This window comes from Crocodylus siamensis, chromosome 4 (genome assembly GCF_052110815.1).
Source record: "Crocodylus siamensis isolate JL-2025a chromosome 4, ASM5211081v1, whole genome shotgun sequence".
Taxonomy (NCBI): domain Eukaryota; kingdom Metazoa; phylum Chordata; order Crocodylia; family Crocodylidae; genus Crocodylus; species Crocodylus siamensis.
In genome coordinates this window covers 157,778,766-157,799,627 of record NC_143398.1, presented here as the reverse complement: position 1 = coordinate 157,799,627, position 20,862 = coordinate 157,778,766, and the positions used below count along the sequence as shown (strand labels likewise).

The 20,862-nt window shown below is 52.9% G+C and overlaps 1 protein-coding gene across 1 annotated transcript in view; it reads left to right on the top strand.

Moving 5' to 3' along the window:
- Window positions 1-1,385: 1,385 nt before the first annotated feature.
- Window positions 1,386-20,862, top strand: part of IGFBP4 (insulin like growth factor binding protein 4) — a 39,286-nt gene continuing 19,809 nt past the window's right edge. Inside the window, exon 1 of the mRNA XM_090044459.1 lies at window positions 1,386-1,971. Within this exon, the coding sequence (XP_089900585.1) occupies window positions 1,626-1,971 (346 nt within the window). The 5' untranslated portion in view covers window positions 1,386-1,625. The remainder of the gene's footprint in view (window positions 1,972-20,862) is intronic.

Below are 20,862 nucleotides of genomic sequence, written 5' to 3'. Positions count from 1 at the left end.
CTGGCAGATTTGGGGCATCAGAACCAGTCCAAGTGGAAGGTGGCAGATACATGTCTTGGGTGTCTCTTTGAGAAGGACAGTTATTCTGTGTCTGTCTGTCTGTCTGTCTATCTATCTATCTATCTATCTATCTATCTATCTATCTATCTGTGTGTGTCTGTCTGTCCCCTAGTACTTATATGGTAGCAATCATTGGGACTAGGCACTGCATCTGGACCCCTGTGTTAGATGCTTGGCCCTACAGCCTCATATCTGCTACCCCTCTCTCCCCACTCTGTGCTGGAGCAGAGCTGGCAGCACTAGGAGGCGCTGTCTGATAAATACTGGGGCTCTGTAAAAATATAACCTGGCAGCTCATCTCTGGCAAAATTCCAGCCGCTGTGCCAACCAGCTCAACACCAGCAGCTCAAGCGCACACAAGGTCCTGGAGGGCCTCTAATGAGACCCTTTGCTCTGATTGATGGGAGCTTGCCCAGCTTCCCGGAAAGCATGTGAACTGCCCCGCCATGCCTGAGCTGATGCTGGGAAGGACCAGGGGGGCTAGGGCAGGCAGAGCCAAAATGTTCCCTGCCCCTCATGGACTGCCTGAAATCAAAGCCAGGAGTCCTTTTCCAGCCTAGGCACCCGGATGCCAACACCCACGTGTGGGTCAGATGTGGGGGGTCAGGCTGGGGGGCTGGGTATGTAGGAGGAAGTGACAGGGGCCCCGGGAGCGAGGCAGGGTGGGGATTTGCCCTGGAATTGAATCCTGATGCCAGCCACAAGCAATGCAACGCTGGTGGATCTGATTTCTGCTCACTTCAGTCATTTCAATAAAAACTAGGACCTGATTCAGCCCAGCTGGCAGCCCCTGCTCCATGCAATCCTGGATCAGGGCTGCTGGGTAGAATGAGGCTCTCAGTTAGGGGTGAGCATAATGAGCAGAGCCTGGAGAGGAGCTGAGAGCAGGGGGCTGCAGGGTGGAGTTGAGGGGCACTGGAGGAGGAGCCCTGGGCTGGGATAGCAGCAGGCTGTAGCTCAGAAATGAGGGGCAGAGCAGGGGGAAGACCAGCACTGGGCCAGCTGGTCAGGGTAGAGGGGCACCAGCAGACTCATGTCAGGGTATGCTGAGTCAGGCTAGCAGAAAACAGCAGAGCAGGACTGCGGCCTTGTGTTCTGCTTTAGGATCCCAGTCTGGTTCCCAGAGCCTCCATCGTGGGCTCAGCCCAGAACCCTGTTGCCACTACTTCAGAGTCTGTGCTTTCTGGCTTGGGGCAAATAAGTTCTGCCTTCTCCTGAAGGCAGAGCTGGGCTGCGAGTGACAGCTCCTGCTCGCTGTGCTCTGAGCAGTAGGAGAGAGAGGGAGGTGTGGCTAGAGGCCAGTATAAAGTCCAAAGAATCTCAGCTCCCACAGGCAGCTTGGAGTCCCCCCGCTCTGGACGGCCGCACCGCTTCGTCTGGCCTGAGAACACGCTGCAAAGCCCTCTCTGCTCTACACACTGCCCACCCTGGGGGTCCTGGCCATCCCCAGCTGCTCTGCTTGGTAACCCAGCCAAGGAGGCTGCTGCATTTGCTGATCTGCTGCCTCTCTCTCCTTTGGCTGGCCCATTATTCACTGTAGCGCCCAGTCCATACGCCTGCCTGCCATGCCCATGGGCAGCCTCTCTGCTGTGCTGTTACTGGCCACAATGGGCCTGTGCGTCAGCGATGAAGCCATCCACTGCCCACCCTGCTCGGAGGAGAAGCTGGCTCGCTGCAAGGCACCAGTGGGGTGTGAGGAGCTGGTGCGGGAGCCTGGCTGTGGGTGCTGTGCCACCTGTGCCCTGAGCAAAGGGACGCCCTGTGGGGTTTACACTGCCCGCTGTGGCTCGGGGCTCCGCTGCTACCCACCCCGGGGGGTGGAGAGACCCCTGCATACGCTGATGCATGGGCAGGGGATCTGTACAGAACTGTCTGAGATCGAGTCCATCCAAGAGAGCCTGCAGCCTCCAGGTAAGGGGACAGCTCCAGCTTGCCCTCCTGCAGGGCCCTAGGTTCACAGTAGGGATGGGGAGGGGTTTCCTTGGCTCCTTCTGGTGTCAGGAACAATTGCTGCTGAACCCAAGCATGGCAGGCCCTGGGGAGGATGTGGGAGAGGGGCAGGCACAGGGTTTGCATGGCTGGGGGGAGGGATGTGTGGCTGCTAGGTGCAAGGGCACCTGCATCGAGCAGTGATAACTGCTCTAGCATCTTGCTACAGGCATTGCTGTTGGGGCAGAGGCAGGCTGTGTGGACGGTGAGCCTCGCCAGGGGCATCTGTACCCGCTGCCAGTCCCTTTACATGCACAGGCACAGAGGTGCCTCCTCTCAACCTGGCAGGAGCAAGGAAGGTCTCTGGAAGTAAGGTGCAGAAAATGGGGGTCTTGCTGGTTCAGAGGGCACCTGTAGGACCCTGCAAGGAGCAGGGTGCCTCCCCAGGTGAAAAGGAACCCTCTTCCCATACCTTGGCCTGAGAGCAGGCTGAGGGGAGCAAAGGATTAACAGGCCTTGAGCATCCCATCCTTCAAGCTCCAGAGGCAGGGGGCCCCACATGTTGATACAAGGGTTTGCCTCTAGTCTTCATGGACACAGACTGGGCTGTGGGGGGAGGCCAGGGCTCACTGTATAGGAGTCCCATGTGCCTGCAGTAGTACTGTCACCCCTGGGGGCTGGTCCCAGGGATGGGGGTGCTCCAGGCAGGGGGCAGCCCTTGGCTCTGTGATCTTTCCTGCAGAGTGTGCCTTACTTCATCAGGCCCTGGTCACCCTCCACCAGCTGCCCCATAGGCCATGCTTGGGTTGGGGATGATGTTGTGCAGGTGGCTGAGCCTCCCTTTCCTGTGGCAGGGGGCAGATCCTCTTACAAAAGGAGCCCTCCAAGCAGGGGCATAGAGGGAACCATCTGACCCTTTGGGACTATATTGACATGGAGCGGGGGGAGCTGTGCTGCCTATGCCTGTTTCTTGGGTATTCACTCACAGAGCAAACTGGAATGACCAGTGTGGAAGGGGCTAAAGAGCTGAATAGCCCAGGGTCAGGTGAAGTGATGCTCAGTCATTTCCAGGTGCTCACTTCTCCAATGGCAGGATGCCCCTTCCACCTCCCATCCTGTCCCCACTCTGCTGAGCCCTGGGAGAGGCAGAAGGACTACTCTTGCTCCTGGGCAAGTGGGACCAGCAGCACAGCAAGGACAGCAAGCAAAATAGGAATGCTAGGCTTCCCCAGAGCAGCCGGCACTCGCTTGGCCTCCTAGAACCCATCTGTCCAGCTACTCCGTTGCTGCCTGTGTGACCTGAAGCTCTGGATGCCCTGCCCTCCCTCCTGGTAAAGCTAATTCAATTCCTTCCTCAATGGGCTATCTCCTCCCTTCACTTTGCTCCTGGGAGACCTGCAGGGGGCCAAGTGCTGAGCTGGAGGTGGAAGCAGTACCCAGCTGGCAGCTTCAGTGATGGGCATGAACCAGAGTCTGTGGGGGGAAGGCTGATAGGGGAGACCTTGGACTTGGATCTCAGACCCAGATCTGGATTGTACTGCCGTCCCATCCCTGGATCTGAACACCTGCACCCCAGCCCAATGCACTGTGACCTCCAGCAGCATCAGGCCCTGTAGGTCCCCTGGGTAGCCTTTGCAGACCGTCTCTGACTTTTGGTTCTGATCCCCCTGGCATGCAGAGTGACTGCGAAGCTGAGTATATGGAGGTGAGGAACAGCCCCTCCTGAGCTGAGAACCAGTGCCCCTCCTCTTTGCTTTGTGTGATCATCACACACAGCTGCCTGGGTGTGATCCATTGCAGGCAGAGGAGGGCAGGACCCCAGTGCACCTTTGCATCCTGCCTGTGTGCATTGCCTTAGGCACTGTGCCTGAGGCTCCTGGCTTCCCCTGGCTTCTTCTGCCTTTGTGGTTCTGTGTGTTGCTATAATGAGATCATGGAGGATGCTACCCTGCCGGACAGAGGAGGTGCCAACACAAAAACATCTTTCCTTTATCCTCCACTCCCCTGCTCTCCCCTGCCACCCATGGGAAGCTGGCATCAGGCCATCCAAGCTGTAAGAGGCTAGGACACTGCTGAAGTCCGTGAGGGAGAGGCCAGGATTGGGGAGAGCTGCTGAAAACCAGTTCGGGATTCCCTTGAGAAAAGGGCTTCTAAGCAAAGCCAGCATGAAAGGGAGAGGGATAGCTAGGGAAGTACAAGAGCAGCCTGTAGCCCAGGCTCAGCCCTCACAGGAGTGGCAGGGCTGTTCCCACAGCTGATGTTTCCCAGCCCAGTTTTCTGGAGACCCCCAGGGAACAGGAGTCCTGCTGTTCCTGGAGTGTCCTGCGTTCTCCGGCTGGTGTCCCCATCCCAGGGCAAGTCACAGGCTGAACTAATGGAAGCCATGGGCTCCTGGGGTTGGAAGGGGCCTCACAGGGTGCATACTCTAACCCTCTGCATTGGGGCAGCAGAAAAGCCACTCTAAAGGCCAGGTCCCATTGAGATCCTGATCCTGTGGCTGGACCACATCCCTAGTACCAGGCTTCCTGACCTAATCTCTGCCCTGAGATATTTTTGAGTGGTGGGCTGCTCCCAGCCTTGCCTAGCCTAGGCCAGTGTCTGCTCAGAGCTGTTGTTGGAGAGGAGACAAGATTTGGGTATTGCAGGGTGTAGGATGGGACAGGTCTTGTATTTGCTGGGGTCTTGGGGCTGGTATGTAAGTGCTCATCACACTCCTCTGGCTTGGCCATGTCCCAGTGAAGGGAATAAACATGTGTCACCAATCATGGAACTGGAGTGTGAGGTTGTTTGGACTCAAGGAGCAAATCAGGAAGCGGATGAAGCTAGTCTGGTGTGAGGTCACAGTGGGGCCCAGGGATTTCCAACCGGCATCCAGGTAGCTTTAGTTTATGGGCTGATTCAATTCCTTTGAGCAAGCACCCTCTGCCAGCCCCTCAGTGACCCATTTGTGCAATGAGTTGTTTGGCCTCAGCCCAGTTCTTTGCAGATGGGTTTCCATATCACTTCCCCAGGCACCGGGATGGGGTGAACAGCCTCCCCGGCACCCTGCTCTGAGCCCTAGACCACAGGGCCTGCCTTGAGCTGGCCTCTCCCTGCTGCTGGGAGCATAGTGGGGAACCATCTTTGTTGCACTAAACTCTTCTGGCTTTGCCCTGGAAGAGCCTCCTGTGCCTTGGTGGAATCTCAGATGTCCCTTCACTAAATTTTGCCTGATTGGAATCTGACCCAAAGGAAAATGCAACACGAAGAGTCGGGGCAGAGAGAGAGGGTGCCCTGTTTCCCACCAAGCTGAGTGACCCTACAGCTTTGCTGCTGGGAGCTGCACGGCAGTAGGGAAGAAGGGATGGGCTGGCAAAACACACGCACACCCCAAATCCCATGGACGGCTGCTCCCTCATTAGCCAGGTGCTGCCTGCAGTACTGAGGACACTTCTGCCCAGGCAGGCAGTGCTACCTGTGTTTCAGTTGGAAAGGGCAGGCTGAGTGCTTCACTGTGAACTGAGCTGTGCACAGCCCTGGGACTGGACTATCCAGCTGTTGCAGCCCTTCCAGCAGTCTGCCCTTTTTACCTGTCCCCCCACCACCATGGTCTGTTCTCTCTCCCAGTGTGCCACGCTTCAGCTGTGAGATGCTAGGGATCTGTCCTTGGGTGGGAGAGGGGCCAGCCCTGCATTTGGGGGCTTGTGGCAGGACAGTTAGTAGACCAGCCACAGGTTGAATCTTGTTTTGTGCATCTCTGAATGGGATCAGATCATGCAGACTATGGGTCCAAATCTCTCCCTATGCTTACTTCAACTCTCACACCCTGGTAATGGGCACCTGTGTAGGCACATCCATCTGCCCTTAGATGGATCACCTCCCTTCCTGGAAATCCCAGGCTTCTGGGGCAGGATATGGTGTGGCAGCTAGAAGAAAGGTTCCCTGACCTCCTGAGTGTTGAGCATGTATCCTATGTCCAGCAAAGACTCCTGTGGCTTGCTGGGCCTTGAGAAAGCTTCAGCCTCCCAGAGCCGTCTAGATTTGGCCTTGCTGTAGAGAATGCAGCTTTCTCTCTAAAAGCTTTAGGGAACAGACTTGCAGGGTTCCCCCCACATCCCCTTTATGCTCTGCTCCCTGTGTGTCATGGGCCCAATATAAGCAGTAGTCAGGAAGAGTCTTCTGTAATGCTTGTCTTTGAAGTGCAGGAGTGTGCATTATTTCCTCTGGGTGCTGTTTCCAGTTGCTCTAGCAATTTGATGCTTCATGACATTTCCCACCTAGGCTGGGAACCCACTGCCTTTTGCAGGGAGCTGAGCTCCAAATTCATTTAATCCCCTTTGGAAACCCAAGCCCTTGTCCATAGCCAGCCCCTGGGACTTGGCAGGTGTCACAGCACAGCTGAGGCCTAAGGGCATGCAACCTTGCGGTGTGAACAGCAACCCCCCGCCAGCTGGTGGCACCCTGAAAGGGAAAATGGCAGGTGGGGCCCGGAGGGCACGTCTCCATGGGGGAATTGACTGGTTCAGCTTGTAGTGGCGGAGTGAATTCACTCAGTCAGCCAGAACAACCCCCCAGGAGGGATTGAGCCCTCAGAGATGCACTGGAGAGGAAGGAAGGACCCGCCGACCTGCTGTGCATGCCCTCCCACGGTGAACATGGCTGGGAGGTAGTTAATATGTAGCTAGCAGGGTAAATACTTTGTCTGGTTTTCCAGTACTAGGAATTCTGGATTACAGGGAACCGGCGCTTCCCGTGAAATCAGTGGCTGGGGCTGAAATCTTTTTTTTTTCAAAAAGGGAGTGTGTGCGTGCACTGCTCTTTACATTGTGGCCAAGGAATAAATCTCTTTGACCTTGACCTGGGTGCCTGTGCCTTGCAGGGCTGACACCCAGCAGGTTTTCTAGGAAGAGAGACAATCAGACCTCTCCCTTCTCTACCTTGCTGTCCTGTCCCAGCTTGGTAGTCCACACAGTGTGCTGCCTCCTTGGTGCCTTAGATTCAGGAACGTGGGACTGGGGGGAGCCTCCTGGGCCACTGATTTAAGTCTCCTACATTTGCAGGCTAGCATGTCCCCCGGGAATCCCCGAAATCCTACCTCATGCACAGCCACCAGGCACTATAGCCAGGACTCCAACAATACCCTATAATAAGCCACATGTAAAAGCAGGGAGACAAGGGCAAAGCCAGTACCCTGCCACAGCAGTTTAAAGGCTCTCTCTTCCGAGCTTGAGAGAATCCAGTTGGGGAAGGTCGTGCTTTGAGCAGGGGGCTGGACTAGATGCCCTCCTGAGGTCCCTTCCAACCTTAACTTTCCTATAACTTCAAAACTCCAGTGAGTAGACCCTGCAGTTCAGGTTCTCACAAGTTTGTGCTTCCACAGCTCCTTTTTCCCAGTATGGGATCCCCTGCCTCTGCCCCTCACCTACCACCCCAGTGGTGCTGCAAGGCCCTTCGCTTCCCAAGCCAGAGGAAGGAGAGCCTGGTGCGGGAGGTTGCTCCCCAGACTGGGCTGCAGAGCACCCGCAGCAATGATGCTGATAGGCAGGGTAGGAAGGATGGTGGCAGGGTGGGTGAGATAAAAACCAAGGGCAGATAAGACTTGGGAGATGGACCAGAACTGACTTCTTCCCTCCTTCTCTGGTTCCCAACTCTCCTGAGCTTTCTTGGGAAACTGAGCTCCAAGAAACCACTCAGCCTTGTCACCAGAGGAATTGTGTATTGCCCTGGTCTTTGCCTGACTCCACTAGCTCCCCACTCTTGGCCCAGCCTCTGCCCCTAGGAAGAACGGGAGAGAATATGGGCTGTAAGGCCCTGCACTGAGAGCTGAAGGACTGCAGGTCTGCTCCAAGGTGCAGACAGGCACTGGTACCTCAGACGCCCTCCCATGAAGTGGGAGGTCAGGCTACCTATAGTGACTGCATCAGCCATCCTAGCTCTGAATATTCACAACTTTTGTTTAAACAATTATGAGACTATTTTTTTTGTTTTAATTTCATGACTCCTGAACAAATGGGAGGTTCTTGGATTTGCAGTCCAGTTTTTGAGCCCTTCATTTTCATGTTCTCAAGATTCCTCTTTAATTGGAAGCATGAGGATCTTAGGCACCTAGATACCTTTATGGATGTGGACCTAATTCCTATTGACACCAATGGGAGTTTGGCATTTTAGATCCCTTTGGGGAAGGGGGGGGCGGGTCTGATGCCTTATTCCTTTTTTCTGCTTTTTGGCTGGAAATTGAAATTCTCTCCTAAGCTCATGACTCCTGGAGCTGGAGCTTTAAGAAGTCCCTATCATGCAAAGGTGCATGGAGACAAAGCATTTAGGGGCTTGTCACTACATAGGGTTTGTCAGACTGGATCACAACTGATGTCTGTGCTTTTGAGTAGCCTGCTGTACTACCACCAGGATGGGGGAAGAACCCAGAAGAAAAAATGTGGGGTAAGAAGGGCCCAGATTAGATCTCATCCTGAGCTCCTATAGGCAGAGATCTGCTCAAGCCCAAAAGAGCAAGGTTTCATTCCCCTTCCAAACTTGCTACCTGCAGTAATGATTATTTGGGATAGTACTGTGACCTGCTTTGCTCAGTCTTGCTGGGCCCTTTGCCTCCCATGGCCTGATTTCAATGCTTCGAGTATTCCTCTGGGGCTTGTTCTTCCTTGTGTGTCTGGAGGAGCTGTTGCCCTCGGGCGGATGTGTGTGTGGTGTACAGGAACAGGAGATATTTATTTCCCCAAGGCATGGCCAATGCTTGCTAATGATTTAGTACTGGGTAAATAATTATGTCTGGGAAAAACTGACCCCATGGAAGTTATATGTGTCTTGTCTGGCTGCTATGGGTCTGGGATGGGATGAAACCTCTTCCCCCCTATATGTATGGAAAGATGGATACCTGGGAGGACATTAGTCTCTTGTGTTCATTGCCTCATTTGCATATGGTTCCCATGGCACTTTGCTCTATACCATATCTTTTCGTTTTTCCAGCTGCCTTCCTTAAGGCTGGCTCATTTCAGGACTGGCACTGTGTGGGTTTTCTTTTTTTTCCCCACTTTGTGGACAAGTGGAGGTGGTTACCTTCAGAGCTGGCTAAGAGCCATGGTTGGCTGGTTTTAAGTTTGTTTATGGGACAGGATAAAAATAGCAGCCAGGAAGAATGGAGATAGCAGAGCCCTGGGTGAGCTTGGGAACAACGCAAGTGGAACAAGCTGATTTCAGCCTGTTCCCTTCTACCTGAGCTGGGCTATCCATCTGTCTGTCCTTCCATCCATCAATCTATCTGCTCATCCACCTCAACTCCTGCTTTTTGGTTCTATGAATAAATGCTCTTGCTTCTCCCTAATTCAAGAGGGTGCACAAAGTAAATCTGGCTTGGGATGTGATCTTTCCAGAGTCCAGGATTCTTTGGTTCTGGTTCTGACCTGCATTTAGTCTCATCCATCACGTGATTTCAGTATTCCACAATTGCAAACTGACCAGTATTTCTGGACAGAAGGGACTGTTCCTCCATTGGGATCACATCCAGCATGGAGCCCAGGAAGGGGAGAAACACTCTGCTGCCTCTAAGTAATGCAGTTTCAGCAAAATGGAGCTGCCATGGGGGTGATGTGACCTGCTGGCCATGCTTTGAGAGCCAAGGGATAGGGCAGTAATGGCACAGTGAGTGCTCTGTGCCACAGACTGCTCAGGCTTTCCTAGAGTCACTATATTGTAGTAATGATGTTGCACAGAGCACAATATTCTGACATTGTCCCCAGTGGAGCACTAACCTGTCGCTTCATATAGCTCCTGACTGAGGCTTTCTGGAGTCTCAGGATAGCAAAAGCATATGTTGAGCCTCAGCATTAATGGCCTTTCTTGTTGCTCTGGAGAAATGTAATTCTGGACACCATTTGTCACCAGACTCAGTAGTGCTGACAAATGTTTGCAGGAAGTAGCTGGCCTTTTGCAGAGACAAGGGGCTGCTGGCAGGGTTATGGGAATGGAGAGCCCAACTGGCTTCATGACAAACTGCAGCACTGCCTTATGGATTGTATGGAGTTAAGATCTGCCCCTCATTCAGTGTGTCCATCCATTTGTTTTTGCCTTCCTCTGAAGCATTGAGCAGTGGCTACCACTAGAGGTTTGAGCTTGGCTGGGGTGAAATGATGCTCTCATAGGAACTGAGACACCTCTTAAGGTACCTGGCTGAAAGGCCTTGCTGATATGCTCAAGGTCAAACCAAATAGATACACTGGAGGGTAGGGCTAGGATTCAGAGTGACCTAGACAAATTGGAGGATTGGGCTAAAAGAAATCTCATGAGGTTCAACAAGGACAAGTGTAAAGTCTTGCACTTAGGAAGAAACAATCCCATGCACCAGTACAGGCCAAGGGCTGACTGGCTGAGCAGCAGCTCTGCAGAAAAGGACCTGCAGGTTACAGTGGACAATAAGCTGAATATGAGCCAACAGTGTGCCCTTGTTGCCAAGAATGCTAATGGCATATGGCTAGGTGTGCTGCCAGTGTGCATTGGTAGACGTGCTGGCAGTAGGTCAAGGGAAGTAATTATTCTCCTCTATTCAGCATTGGTGAGGCCACATCTGGAGTACTTTGTTTAATTGTGGGCCCCCCACTACAGAAAGGAGGTGGACAAATTGTAGAGAGTCCAGCAGAGGGCAACAAAAATGGTGAGGGGGCTGGCGGACATGACTTATGAGGAAAGACTGAGGGAACCAGGCTTATTTATTCTAGAGAAGAGGTGACTTGAGAGGGGATTTAAAAGCAGCCTTCAACTACCGGAAGGACAGTTTGACAGAGGATGTTCTCAGTGGTGGCAGGTGACAACAAGGAGCAACGGGCTCAAATTGCTGCAAGGGAAATTTAAGTTAGATATTAGGAAGAATTTTCTCACTAGGAGGGTAGTAAAACACTGGAATAGGTTACGCAGAAAGGTGGTGGGAGCTCCATCTGTGGAGATTTTCAAAACCGGGCTAGACAAAGCTTTGGCTGGGATGATCTAATTGGGGCTGGTCCTGCTTTGAGCAGGGGGTTGGACTAGGTGGCCTCCTGAGGTCCCTTCCAGCCCTAACTTGCTATGATTCTATGATATGATTCTATAAAATACTGGATTTGGAATCACGAAGATATTTCCACCCCCAGGTCAGACTGGAAACAACTGTAGTATGGGCTGTGTCCTCTTCCTGGGATCCTTGAAGTGCATATTAGCTTAACATGCTCCCTGGCACTGCCTTGCCCTTGTCTCCCCTGCTCTTTCCCTGTAGTACATTGCAAGGTTTGTTTCATAGGATGCTGTGTGGCTGTGATGGACAGTCTCGTGGATCCTTTGGATAAACAGGTGCTTGCAAAGAAAAGGGCTGGCTTCTGTGGACTGAGAGGCCTCATCCTGCCCTGTGTTCCATCTGTCTCTGTTTTTATACCATTCATTCCTTGATGTCCACGCTCCTCCCACAGACAGCCCCGCTCTGTGCTCAGCTGGAATGATTCTTGCTTTAGGTTAAGACCCTCAAGGTCACCCAGCAGGGAAGTCCCTGTGATTGAGCGTAGTGTCCTTCTGTGGCAGTGGCCACTGAGTGGGACTTCCAAAGAGCTCCGTGAGCTGAGCGCTCCATGGTGGGAAGGGGCAGCATGCTGGAATCGTGCCAGAGCGGCTCCACAGATAACTGGGTCAGGCCTGCCCTGGTATTACATGTGCCCACAGCTAGTGAGCTACTGAGACCAAGGACTGGCCTTGCCCAGCTGCCTGTGCCTTGCACACTGAGGGGGAAGCTGGTTGGCAGGAGGCCCAGGGGCAAATCTACCCTGTAGCTCAGGGTGGGCAAAATGCAGACTGCAGGCCGGATGAGGCCCTCCAGGCTATTCTATCTGGCCCGCAGGGCCCCTAAAAAATTTAGAAAATTAATATTTATCTGCCCTGGGCTGCCTGTCATGCGGCCCTCGATGGCTTGCTAAAACTCAGTAAGTGGCCCTCCGCCCAAAATAACTGCCCGCCCCTGCTGTAGCTCCTCATTTGGGTGGGTGCTGCTTAGGACAGATAATGTCACAGGGTCCACTGTTTTCCTGCACCTCGCTCCAGCACAGCTTATTGACTTGGCTAGCCAAGCCTGCTGCATCCCATCGAGATGACTCAGAGAAGGGAGCTGACCCCCCCCCGCGAAATAACATAGCCCACGACTGTGAGGTTGAACTGCCCTGTGCATCCAGGCAGGCACGCACGTGTGCATGTGGATGGCACACACAAGCACCCACGTGTGCTGAAAGGACATTGTTCACCTTAGCAAAGGCTTACAGTGCGGCTTAGATTGGAAGAGATCTGGCCTCGAGGTAGGACCATATATCCAAGTAGCAACTTGGGGCTAGTGGACGGGGGAGGGGAGGAGGGCAGCATTCCTGTATCTACCACAAATTCTCCCCAGCAATGTGCTCCTGTTAATGGGAGAGGAAGTGGTTTCCATCCTTGTGGTGAGACGACTCTGCTCCTGGAGAGGGTTCAAAAACAAGCAGAGTAGGCAGCAGCAGCCCCCAGTCTCACTTTTCCCCTCCCTGTGCAAAGCTCCGGCCATCGCAGCCACTCATTCAGGACTGGGCTCCTGCTTTTGCCTCCTGTATGACCCACTTGCCCCTCCCTCACTGGACCTGCCGGGCTCATTCCTTGCTGCCTCCCAGTGGGAGCATGAGCTCCATAGGACGAGTGTAGACTTTCCCCAAGCAAGTGCCTGCCAAGCGAGAGAGGCTCCGCAGCCAGAAAGGGCTTCTTTCTTCTTTCCTTGCATCCGCACCAGTGCCAGGACCACACACATTCGATTACCTTGGGTGCTAAGCTTGCAGGGAGAGGAGGAGCTCTGGGACCCACATGCTTGGCCAGGATCTCATGTATCCTGTTGGCTCTGGTAATTCAAACCCCTCTATCCCCTCCCCACCCCAGTCTAGCCCTATTGTTTTCAGCTCCCCCTCAACCATAACCCTTGTATTCTCAGCCAACAGGCAAGAGAAAGCCTGCAGCACCAGAAGAGGAGGTGGGTCTGTGTCTTTAATGCAGGGTGGAGTGGACTAGAAGGAATCCAGCCCCACAGACTTGGATCTGAACAGCTCTGGGTTTTGCGGCACATTAGGTCCGGAGCAGACTTTGCAGCTGGGGATTACTTTGCTTGGTATTAAATGCAACGTTCCTGCTCTTGCCCATGCTCTAGCATAAAATGAGTGCCATCGAAAGGGTGGGTCCATCTCTAAGCTATAGATTGGGTTGGCAGAGGGTCCCTGGCCAAACACTTCCCCTCCCAGCTAGGGGCCTGGTGGTAAAGGAGGAAGGGTAGCTTAGACCTGCGTCATTATCTGGTTTGGAGACAGTGCTGCTGACTCAGCCAATGGTACCTTAGCAACATTGCACGTGTGCTATGTGCCAGACAGTATGAGCTGTGGCTGGGCTGTGCCAGGTGGGGGACACAGTACTGCCTGCCTGGTTTGGAGGGGAAGTGGTGGAGGTCAGACCTGCTTGCTCTGGGGAGCAGGGTTTTCTTTGGCTGATGGGTTGTGATTATTGGAGGCCTCCAGGACCTCTGGACTCTTGATGGCTCCTGTGCTGCAGACTGGCTTCCGGGCTTGGCTTTTCATTTCCTCACGGGAGCTGAGCCCGTGGCATCGCTCCCCAGGCACTTTGTTTTACCTTGGAGCAGAGGAAGAATCACTTCTCTGCCCAGGGGAGACAGCTCAGGGCAACAGGAAGGCAGGGGTTAACAAGAGGATTTGCACCCTTGTTTCTGCCTCCTACTCAGCCCTGCCCCACCTTGCAGCATGGCAGAGCCTCCTTGCTTCTTCCATCTCCCTTGGGCTCCATTTCCTAGCTCAGGCTGGCACCTACCATCAGCAGCTCAGGTGGGAACAGGAGGTGAGGACAAGCAGTGTTTGCCAGTGAACACAGGCAAGAATCTTGCACTGATCCAGTGAATGGGGCACAGGACTGGAACTGGGTTCTGGTCCTGGCTCTGCCACTTCCCTCCTGTGTGACCTTGGGAAAATCATACTCTCTTCCCTGTTTGCAGTGTGCACATGAGCTCCCTGGCTCAGGACCACTCTTCAAGGGGGCAGGTCTCCTCACATACACTCTGCCCTGTAGGCCTGGGCTGCCTGATTTTGGTCTGATCCTCAGCAGGGTCACACCGGCATGCATCTACTGATGTCAGTGGAGCCACTCCTCATTTGCCCCAGAGGGAGTGAGTGGAGAACTGTGCCCCAGCGAGGGCAGAGAGCCTGCCTGGTCACCTATGTCTAGAAGCAACACCAGGAGCTCCTGTGCTGGGCTCCAAGACTGGCTGCAAGATAAATCATGGTCCTAGTGCCATAGCAAAGGGGAGGGGTGGAGGGGCGTGAGCAGGGCGACAGCCTCGGGTGCCAAAGCAAAGGGGCGCCAACAGGTGCTGCCCAGCTAGGGTGGGGTGCAGGACAGTGCTGTGAGTGTCTCATTTGAGGGGACACGGGGACAGGGGGAGGGTGGCTCCTGCTTCTGTGTGCATTCCCAGGCAAGCATGAGGAGGTGGGGCACGCACCCCCTGGATCTATGTGTGAGGCGAGGGTGGGCTGCCATTGCAGGCTTTGCTCTGGACACCAAACTTCCTTGCCATGGCACTGCATGGTCCCTTTGCCCTCCCTCCCCCTTCCCCCCCAGCCCCCAAATGCAGCTTGTTTACATGGTAAGAAACAAACTGTGCTGTGAAGGCCAAGAACACAAAGAGCAAAGGCCGGGGGTGATACACTTGGCCAGGAACAATGTGGCCTCAAGTGAAAAAATCTGTGCTAAGGAAAAGGTCAGAGCAGAAAGAACCCAGCCCTGGTGCTCCATGAATAGTCAGCTGGTGGTAATCTGCGGCGTGGCCTCGGGTAGCCTGTTTGAGAAGGATGTGGGAGCAGCAGGGGAAGCCTCAAGCCTTTTAGGGGTACCTAGAGTTGCACCTCATGCCAGAACAAGGTGGGACAGGGGCTGGAACCCAAGCCAACATTGGTGTGATGCTGCTGGTATCCACCACACTGCTGGGAGCTGCGCTGCGTCAGCCTCAGCTGGGAGTTGGCTGCTCCTGGCTTCCCAGCTAGTAAAATAGGCGTCTGTGGGGATGAGTCCAAACTTATAAACTACCCCACATCTGCCGGCCTCTCCTCCCTTCCCTGTGTCCCTCAGAAGCATCTGCTGCTGGTTGCAGCCAGAGGTGGGATGTGGGGACAGATGGAGCTCAGCGCTGACCCTCTCTAGTTCTCCAGCTTTCACTCCATGCACACCTGGAGGAGGAGGGAGGGGGGGAGTCTCTCTTACTGTTTCCATTAGTCCCTATCCAGCAGAAGTGTAATTCCAGTGAGTTACTTCCCTTCTGATCTTTTCTTGGGCTGCAGCTGGCCAGTGGGGATGGGAGTTCAGTGCCATGCTCAGGCACAGCTTGATGAAGCACAAAGGTCTTCAAGCGACTTGCTTCCCTTGTGGCTCCAGTTGTCAATCAAAAGTGACTTTGGAGGACTTGGTTAAGTTTGTCTCCCTTGTCTTCTTTGCTGGGCTAGCAGGGTGAAAGGCCATGAGGTCTTGCGTTCTCTTTGTGGTGGGACTTCTGATTTGGGTGATGGGAAGCACTCGCTCTTTCTTCTTTTTGCTGTGTCCTTCTTTGTCATCTGTTAGTGCATGGGGTCAGGTCCCTACATCTCTCCCCTTACTATTCTGCTCACCAGTATGGATGATTCTTGGCCCAGCTGGCCTCAGCAGGGGAACACAAAGATACTGATTCACAGATGCTGAGCACCTTTTGACAGCACTGGGCATGAAGTCTGCTTGGATTGCTTTCAGAGCCATCCCTCAAGGGCCATCTTCTCCAACACACTTGCCTGTTGTTCAGCTACCCAGCTCCTCATAGCACTTACTTGTTGTGCTGGCACAACATAGGCAAGGGGTAACAGACACACGGTGCTGCTGAACATCTGAGGGGTACTGGGTTAGAAGGAGGCTCTTGCACTGCTGCACATCCCAAGTATATTCAAACAGAGTGTATCTCTGAGTTGCCAGGTGCTTGACTCTAAATCTGAATTTTCCCAGAATTTGGCTTCTGTTCCAGAGACCCCTGTTATATAGTTCAGGTCCAGATCCATACTGTAACTGTCCAGGTATGTGGTATGAGCTGGGACTTGGAGCTTGGTGTTTCATTTCATACCATGCTCTGGCTGTTGATATGCCCAAGCAGACAAGCCTTTGCTATGGTGCTGAAAGTCACTGATAATTAGGTCCAGCTATAATGCACCTGCTGTTCTAGGTATCTTCAGTAGCTTGTCGCTGTTAACTGGTGCGGCAAAAGGATGCCTGCCTCTGCAAGGAATATTGTAAAAGCCATATTTATGTTGGTGCTTCAAAATCATTGGACAGGGAAGCCCAAATAAACTGGGGAAACTCTGTACTCCCAGCAGGCAATCAACTGTGCTGTGCTGGCCTTCACAGCTGTTGATGTTGATGTCAGTCTTGCATGATCAGAGAAATGGATATCAAATCACCACCTTGTTCCTACTCTTGACCCAATCCCGCTGGCCTTTGCCAAGCAGAAATGGGCAAACTCAGGTAGAGATGTTCAAGTTGAGCTTCTCAGTGTTAACAGAGAGTGAAGAAGCTTGACAGGCAGGTATTTCATTGAGAAAGGTAAGCAGAGGACTGGATGGCTCTATAGGTCAGAAAGTCATGGCTTGGCCTTCCAACTATAAGATTAATTTGTCTAAATCCAGCCAAAATTCGTTACTGCTGGAAGTGAGCTGGTGGATGGCAGCCCATTCCTAGTGGCAAAAGTTCCATCAAGTAATTGTAGCTGAGTGGAACAAACACTGGAAGCTGAGTTTCCTTCTATGTTTGGAGACTTTTTCTGGATGGGTCATGTTGTTGGGAACAGAGTATGTGTGGGGCTGCAGGAAGTTTGCCTCACTACTGCATCCCTTTGGAGTGTGCATCTTCAGGGTTGTCCATCTGGTACCATTCTCCTACTGCCAAGTGTGCAACAAAAAAGCAATCTATGTGGGTGTGACAGGGGCTCTGCATAGCTGCCCCAGCACAAACCTATGCATTGTATGGGGATAGAACGCCTCCATCACTAAGACATTTGGCATCATGCGTGTGTGGGGGGTCCTATTTCAGCTCATTCCAGCAGAATTTGCAGGTGGAGGTCATTTGCAGTGCTGCAGCTAATAAAGACGTTAGGGAAACATTCACAATACATGAGTAAGACAAAACAGGCTATTAAACACCAAGATATTTTTCATTGCGGCAGAATCTGCTCCAGCAATCTATCACATTCTTGGCTCTGTCTGCATTCTTTCATTCCCTTGGCTTTCCCATGTTCTGTCCATCATGTTACTCTTTCCCCACCCTCCCAAGGCTGCTCCTAGAACTAACATCTGAAGGGAGGGAAAAATACCGACTTTTCAATTGTGCAGTGCGTAGTGTTTTTTCTCTGCAACACCTCAGGAATCTGGAGGCACTTTTGCGTTGTGTTAGGTTACTGTAGTAAATGGCCCCTCTGTATATATTTGCAATAAAGTCAAATGTTAACATAACATAAGGCAGGAATCAGCCCATGCGTATTTCCCTAAGGCCATAGGATGGGAGCCACCAGTAACAGGAGAGGGTCTGGATGGAGACCCTACATTCCAGCCTAAGCATAACAAGGTTGGATGAGCCAGTAGAGAGGTTGGCAGGACATGCTGTGGGTTGGATTGCTTGTTATAGAGAGCTGGATATGTTCTGGGGTTGACCAGTGTCAGCATTGACTGCTGAAGCATATTTCCTCCCATTGCAAGAAGGCTTGTGCATTCCTCCCTCCCCTCAGCTCATCTACAGCAATGGCTCTTGATGGATGATTCTGTTCTTTTGACTAGCGAGGTGTCAGAAGTCAGAAATGCCATGGTAGGCTTGTCTCCTGCTGGTGGGTACTCCCTTTCTGTCTCTCCTTGTGCCCTCAGTGCCACAAGAGACCCACAAGTGCAAAGTCCCCAAAGCAAACTGGATTGGTTCTGGTCTGTGCTGCCACTGGGTTGAGACACATCCTTAGGCACCAGGCATCAGTACTTCCCACCAGGCAGCATTTTGGAAAGCCAAAGAAGGGTGGGGGTTTGCAGAAAGACTGGGCTGAACCAAGTGGAACCATTCTGGTTAGATGCCTATTCCTTTTGCAGATTTCCTTCCCCTGTCAGGAGGGAGTGACTTGAGGGCAGGATGCTCATGACAGCGAGCAGTTGGATACCACAGACAAGCCATCCCTCCCGGCTGCCTTGCTTCAGTTGGTTCTCAAGCCTCTGAGAAGGGTAGGAGGTGAAAACACCTACCTTGTCTTACAGCAGTGTAGGGATGCGGCGGGACACCCAGGGCAAAGCAGAAGTGGTGATTTCTGGTTGCCATCACAATTGCAAATGCAAATGTGCAGCTGCTGGCAGCAGTTGCTTCTTTTCACCCTCCTGCAAATTAGCACCCAGGGCAGTTCCCCCTATTTCCCCCCACCCCTCAGTTACACCATTGTGGTCTTCTCTTTTCCTGCTTCTCCTTTGGGAATGATGCTGCTCAGCAGGTGGATAAAAAAAACAGTGACTCTACTTCCAGCAGGCTCTACCACTGACTGTGCCTGAAGTCCATGGACAGTCCATCCAGTGTCACATGTTATAATTGAACATGACTAGTCCCTAACATCCCAGGTAGGAAGCAGGAAGACTTCTCCCTTCCTCTGCTGGACTGGGCACCATCTCCTACCTGGCAGCATTACAGCAGGACAGGGCAACCAGCAGGCAATGCCACCTGCTGCTAAGTCACACCAGTGCCGGTGTCTCCCTGACACAGGGTGTCCCAGGCTCAGCTGCGGGGGGGGGGGGGGGGGGGGGGGACCTTTGGCTTCATATTTCTCCCATTTCAAGGACTTGAACCAGTTCCTGGAAAAAATGACATATTAAACAAATAGCAAACAACAAACACAAAAGAAGGAGCAGCATTGCCATTGGTGCTGTGCTGTGGACTTTAACCAGGAGACTGGGAGCTGTTCCATAAATACCTCCCTGGGTGAGAGCAGGAGGTATTTACCAGTGAATACAGGCCACAGGACCCAGAGTCTTGGATTGAGCCAGTGGCCTGGGCTGTGGAGTGGGACCTGGGAGTTTTGGATTGCAATCACAGCTCTGCTATTAACAAGCTTTATGGGCTTGGGCAGGCTTGCTCTTCTCTGGGTCTTCATCTCTGCTTTTTGGCTAGGCTATTAAGGCTGTAAGTTCTTAAGGGAAGGAATTGCCTTATGAGGTGTATGTACAGTGTTTGGCAGCTGAGCCTCCAAAGACCTTTTCTTTCTCTCAGTAAAGGGCAGGTGCAGGATCTCCCATGCATTGTGTTTTGGGAGCATGGGTTCAATCAGCAACTAGTTGGCTGGGCATATTTTTCCAAGCTACCAGCAGAGGCCCTGGTTCTATTCCCAGCTCTACAGTACTGCTCCTGAAAGGCTTTTTCGGTGCTGGCTTACAGGGCTCTGCCCATGCCGAGGTGGGGAAGTAGTGATGCTTACCCAGCAGAATAAAATCCCTGCCTATAGAGCACAGTGTCAAAGTCCCTCATGCAGAGGACAAGTCACAGCCCACCTAGCAGTGGCTCTTACATTTTGCTGGGTTTTAGAGTCAGCTCTACCTCCAAAGAAAGATGTTTTGTGGGGGATCTTCCTTCCTTTCTGAACTTCACCCAGCCTACCTCTCCACATACAGCCCACAGAGCTTCTGTAGGTCACCGATCGGTAACAGTGGCACGGCCAGGATGGGGCCAACCAGGTCCTCTTCCCTGTGATGTTATAAGCGCTGAGAGGCAGGTCATTAGCAGGGCTGAGCAAAATTTTGCAGAGTGTTTCGTTTCAAAGCTGCTTTGACGTGTTTCGAGCCTCAGACAGTGAAATCGAAAGGAAACAAAAAGCATCGAAACAGCTTTGAAACGAAATGAGGGCACTCAGAACGTTTTGAAAGTTTCAAAATGTTTCAGGTTTCGAAGCAGCCCGGTGGGAGGCAGGGGAGAGCCAGGGCTGCGCTCTGAGTGGCTCCATAACCCCATGTAGCACAGCCTGGCCTCTCCTCTGCCTTCCGCTGCTGGGCTGTGCTCCGTGGGGCTGGCGGAGCCGATCCGTGTGCAAGGCCGGCTCTGCCTGCCTCCTGCCACCGGGCTGCACTCTGATCGGCTCTGCCAGCCCCATGGAGCTCAGCCCGGTGGCAGGAGATGGAGTGCAGCCCTGGCTCTGCCCGTCTCCTGCTGCCTGGCTGTGCTCTGATCGGCTCTGCCAGCCCCATGGGGCTGTGGAGGTGGCAGCCTGTTGTCAATTGGCACAGCCTCCTGTCATCTGGTCCCAGGTGGCAGCAGCAGCCTCCTGTCATCTGGCACAGATCTGGGGGTCCACACCCCCGGCATAGCCCTGCAGCCCTCCTGGGGGTGTGAGCCCCCAGATCTGCAGGTGACAGGAGGCTGCTGCTGCCGGCAAGTGTCACGAATTTTGCTTTCATGACTTTGAGGTGCAGTGTCTATAACGGTTTAGGCATTTTCATGGTTCCCCATTATAGCCTATAGGTGAAAAATTGAAACAAGTCTAAACAGCGAAACAGTTTCGACAAAACAGAACAGGACAGTGCTTTGAAATGCAATGAAATGATGAAATTAAACACTGTCCCTTTGAAATGGCGAAACAGATGTCAAAACGAAATGATAGTGTTTTGTACAGCCCTAGTCATTAGCATTACAGCCATGGAAAGCGAGACAAATAGTCGTGTATCACCCAGTGACTGATGAGTGGCAGAATCAGAAGCTACAACTGATTCCTGCTCCATAGCAGCTACTGACCTCTCTCTGTAAGAAATGCTGACAACAGCCACCTCCTATAGAGCACTTGGA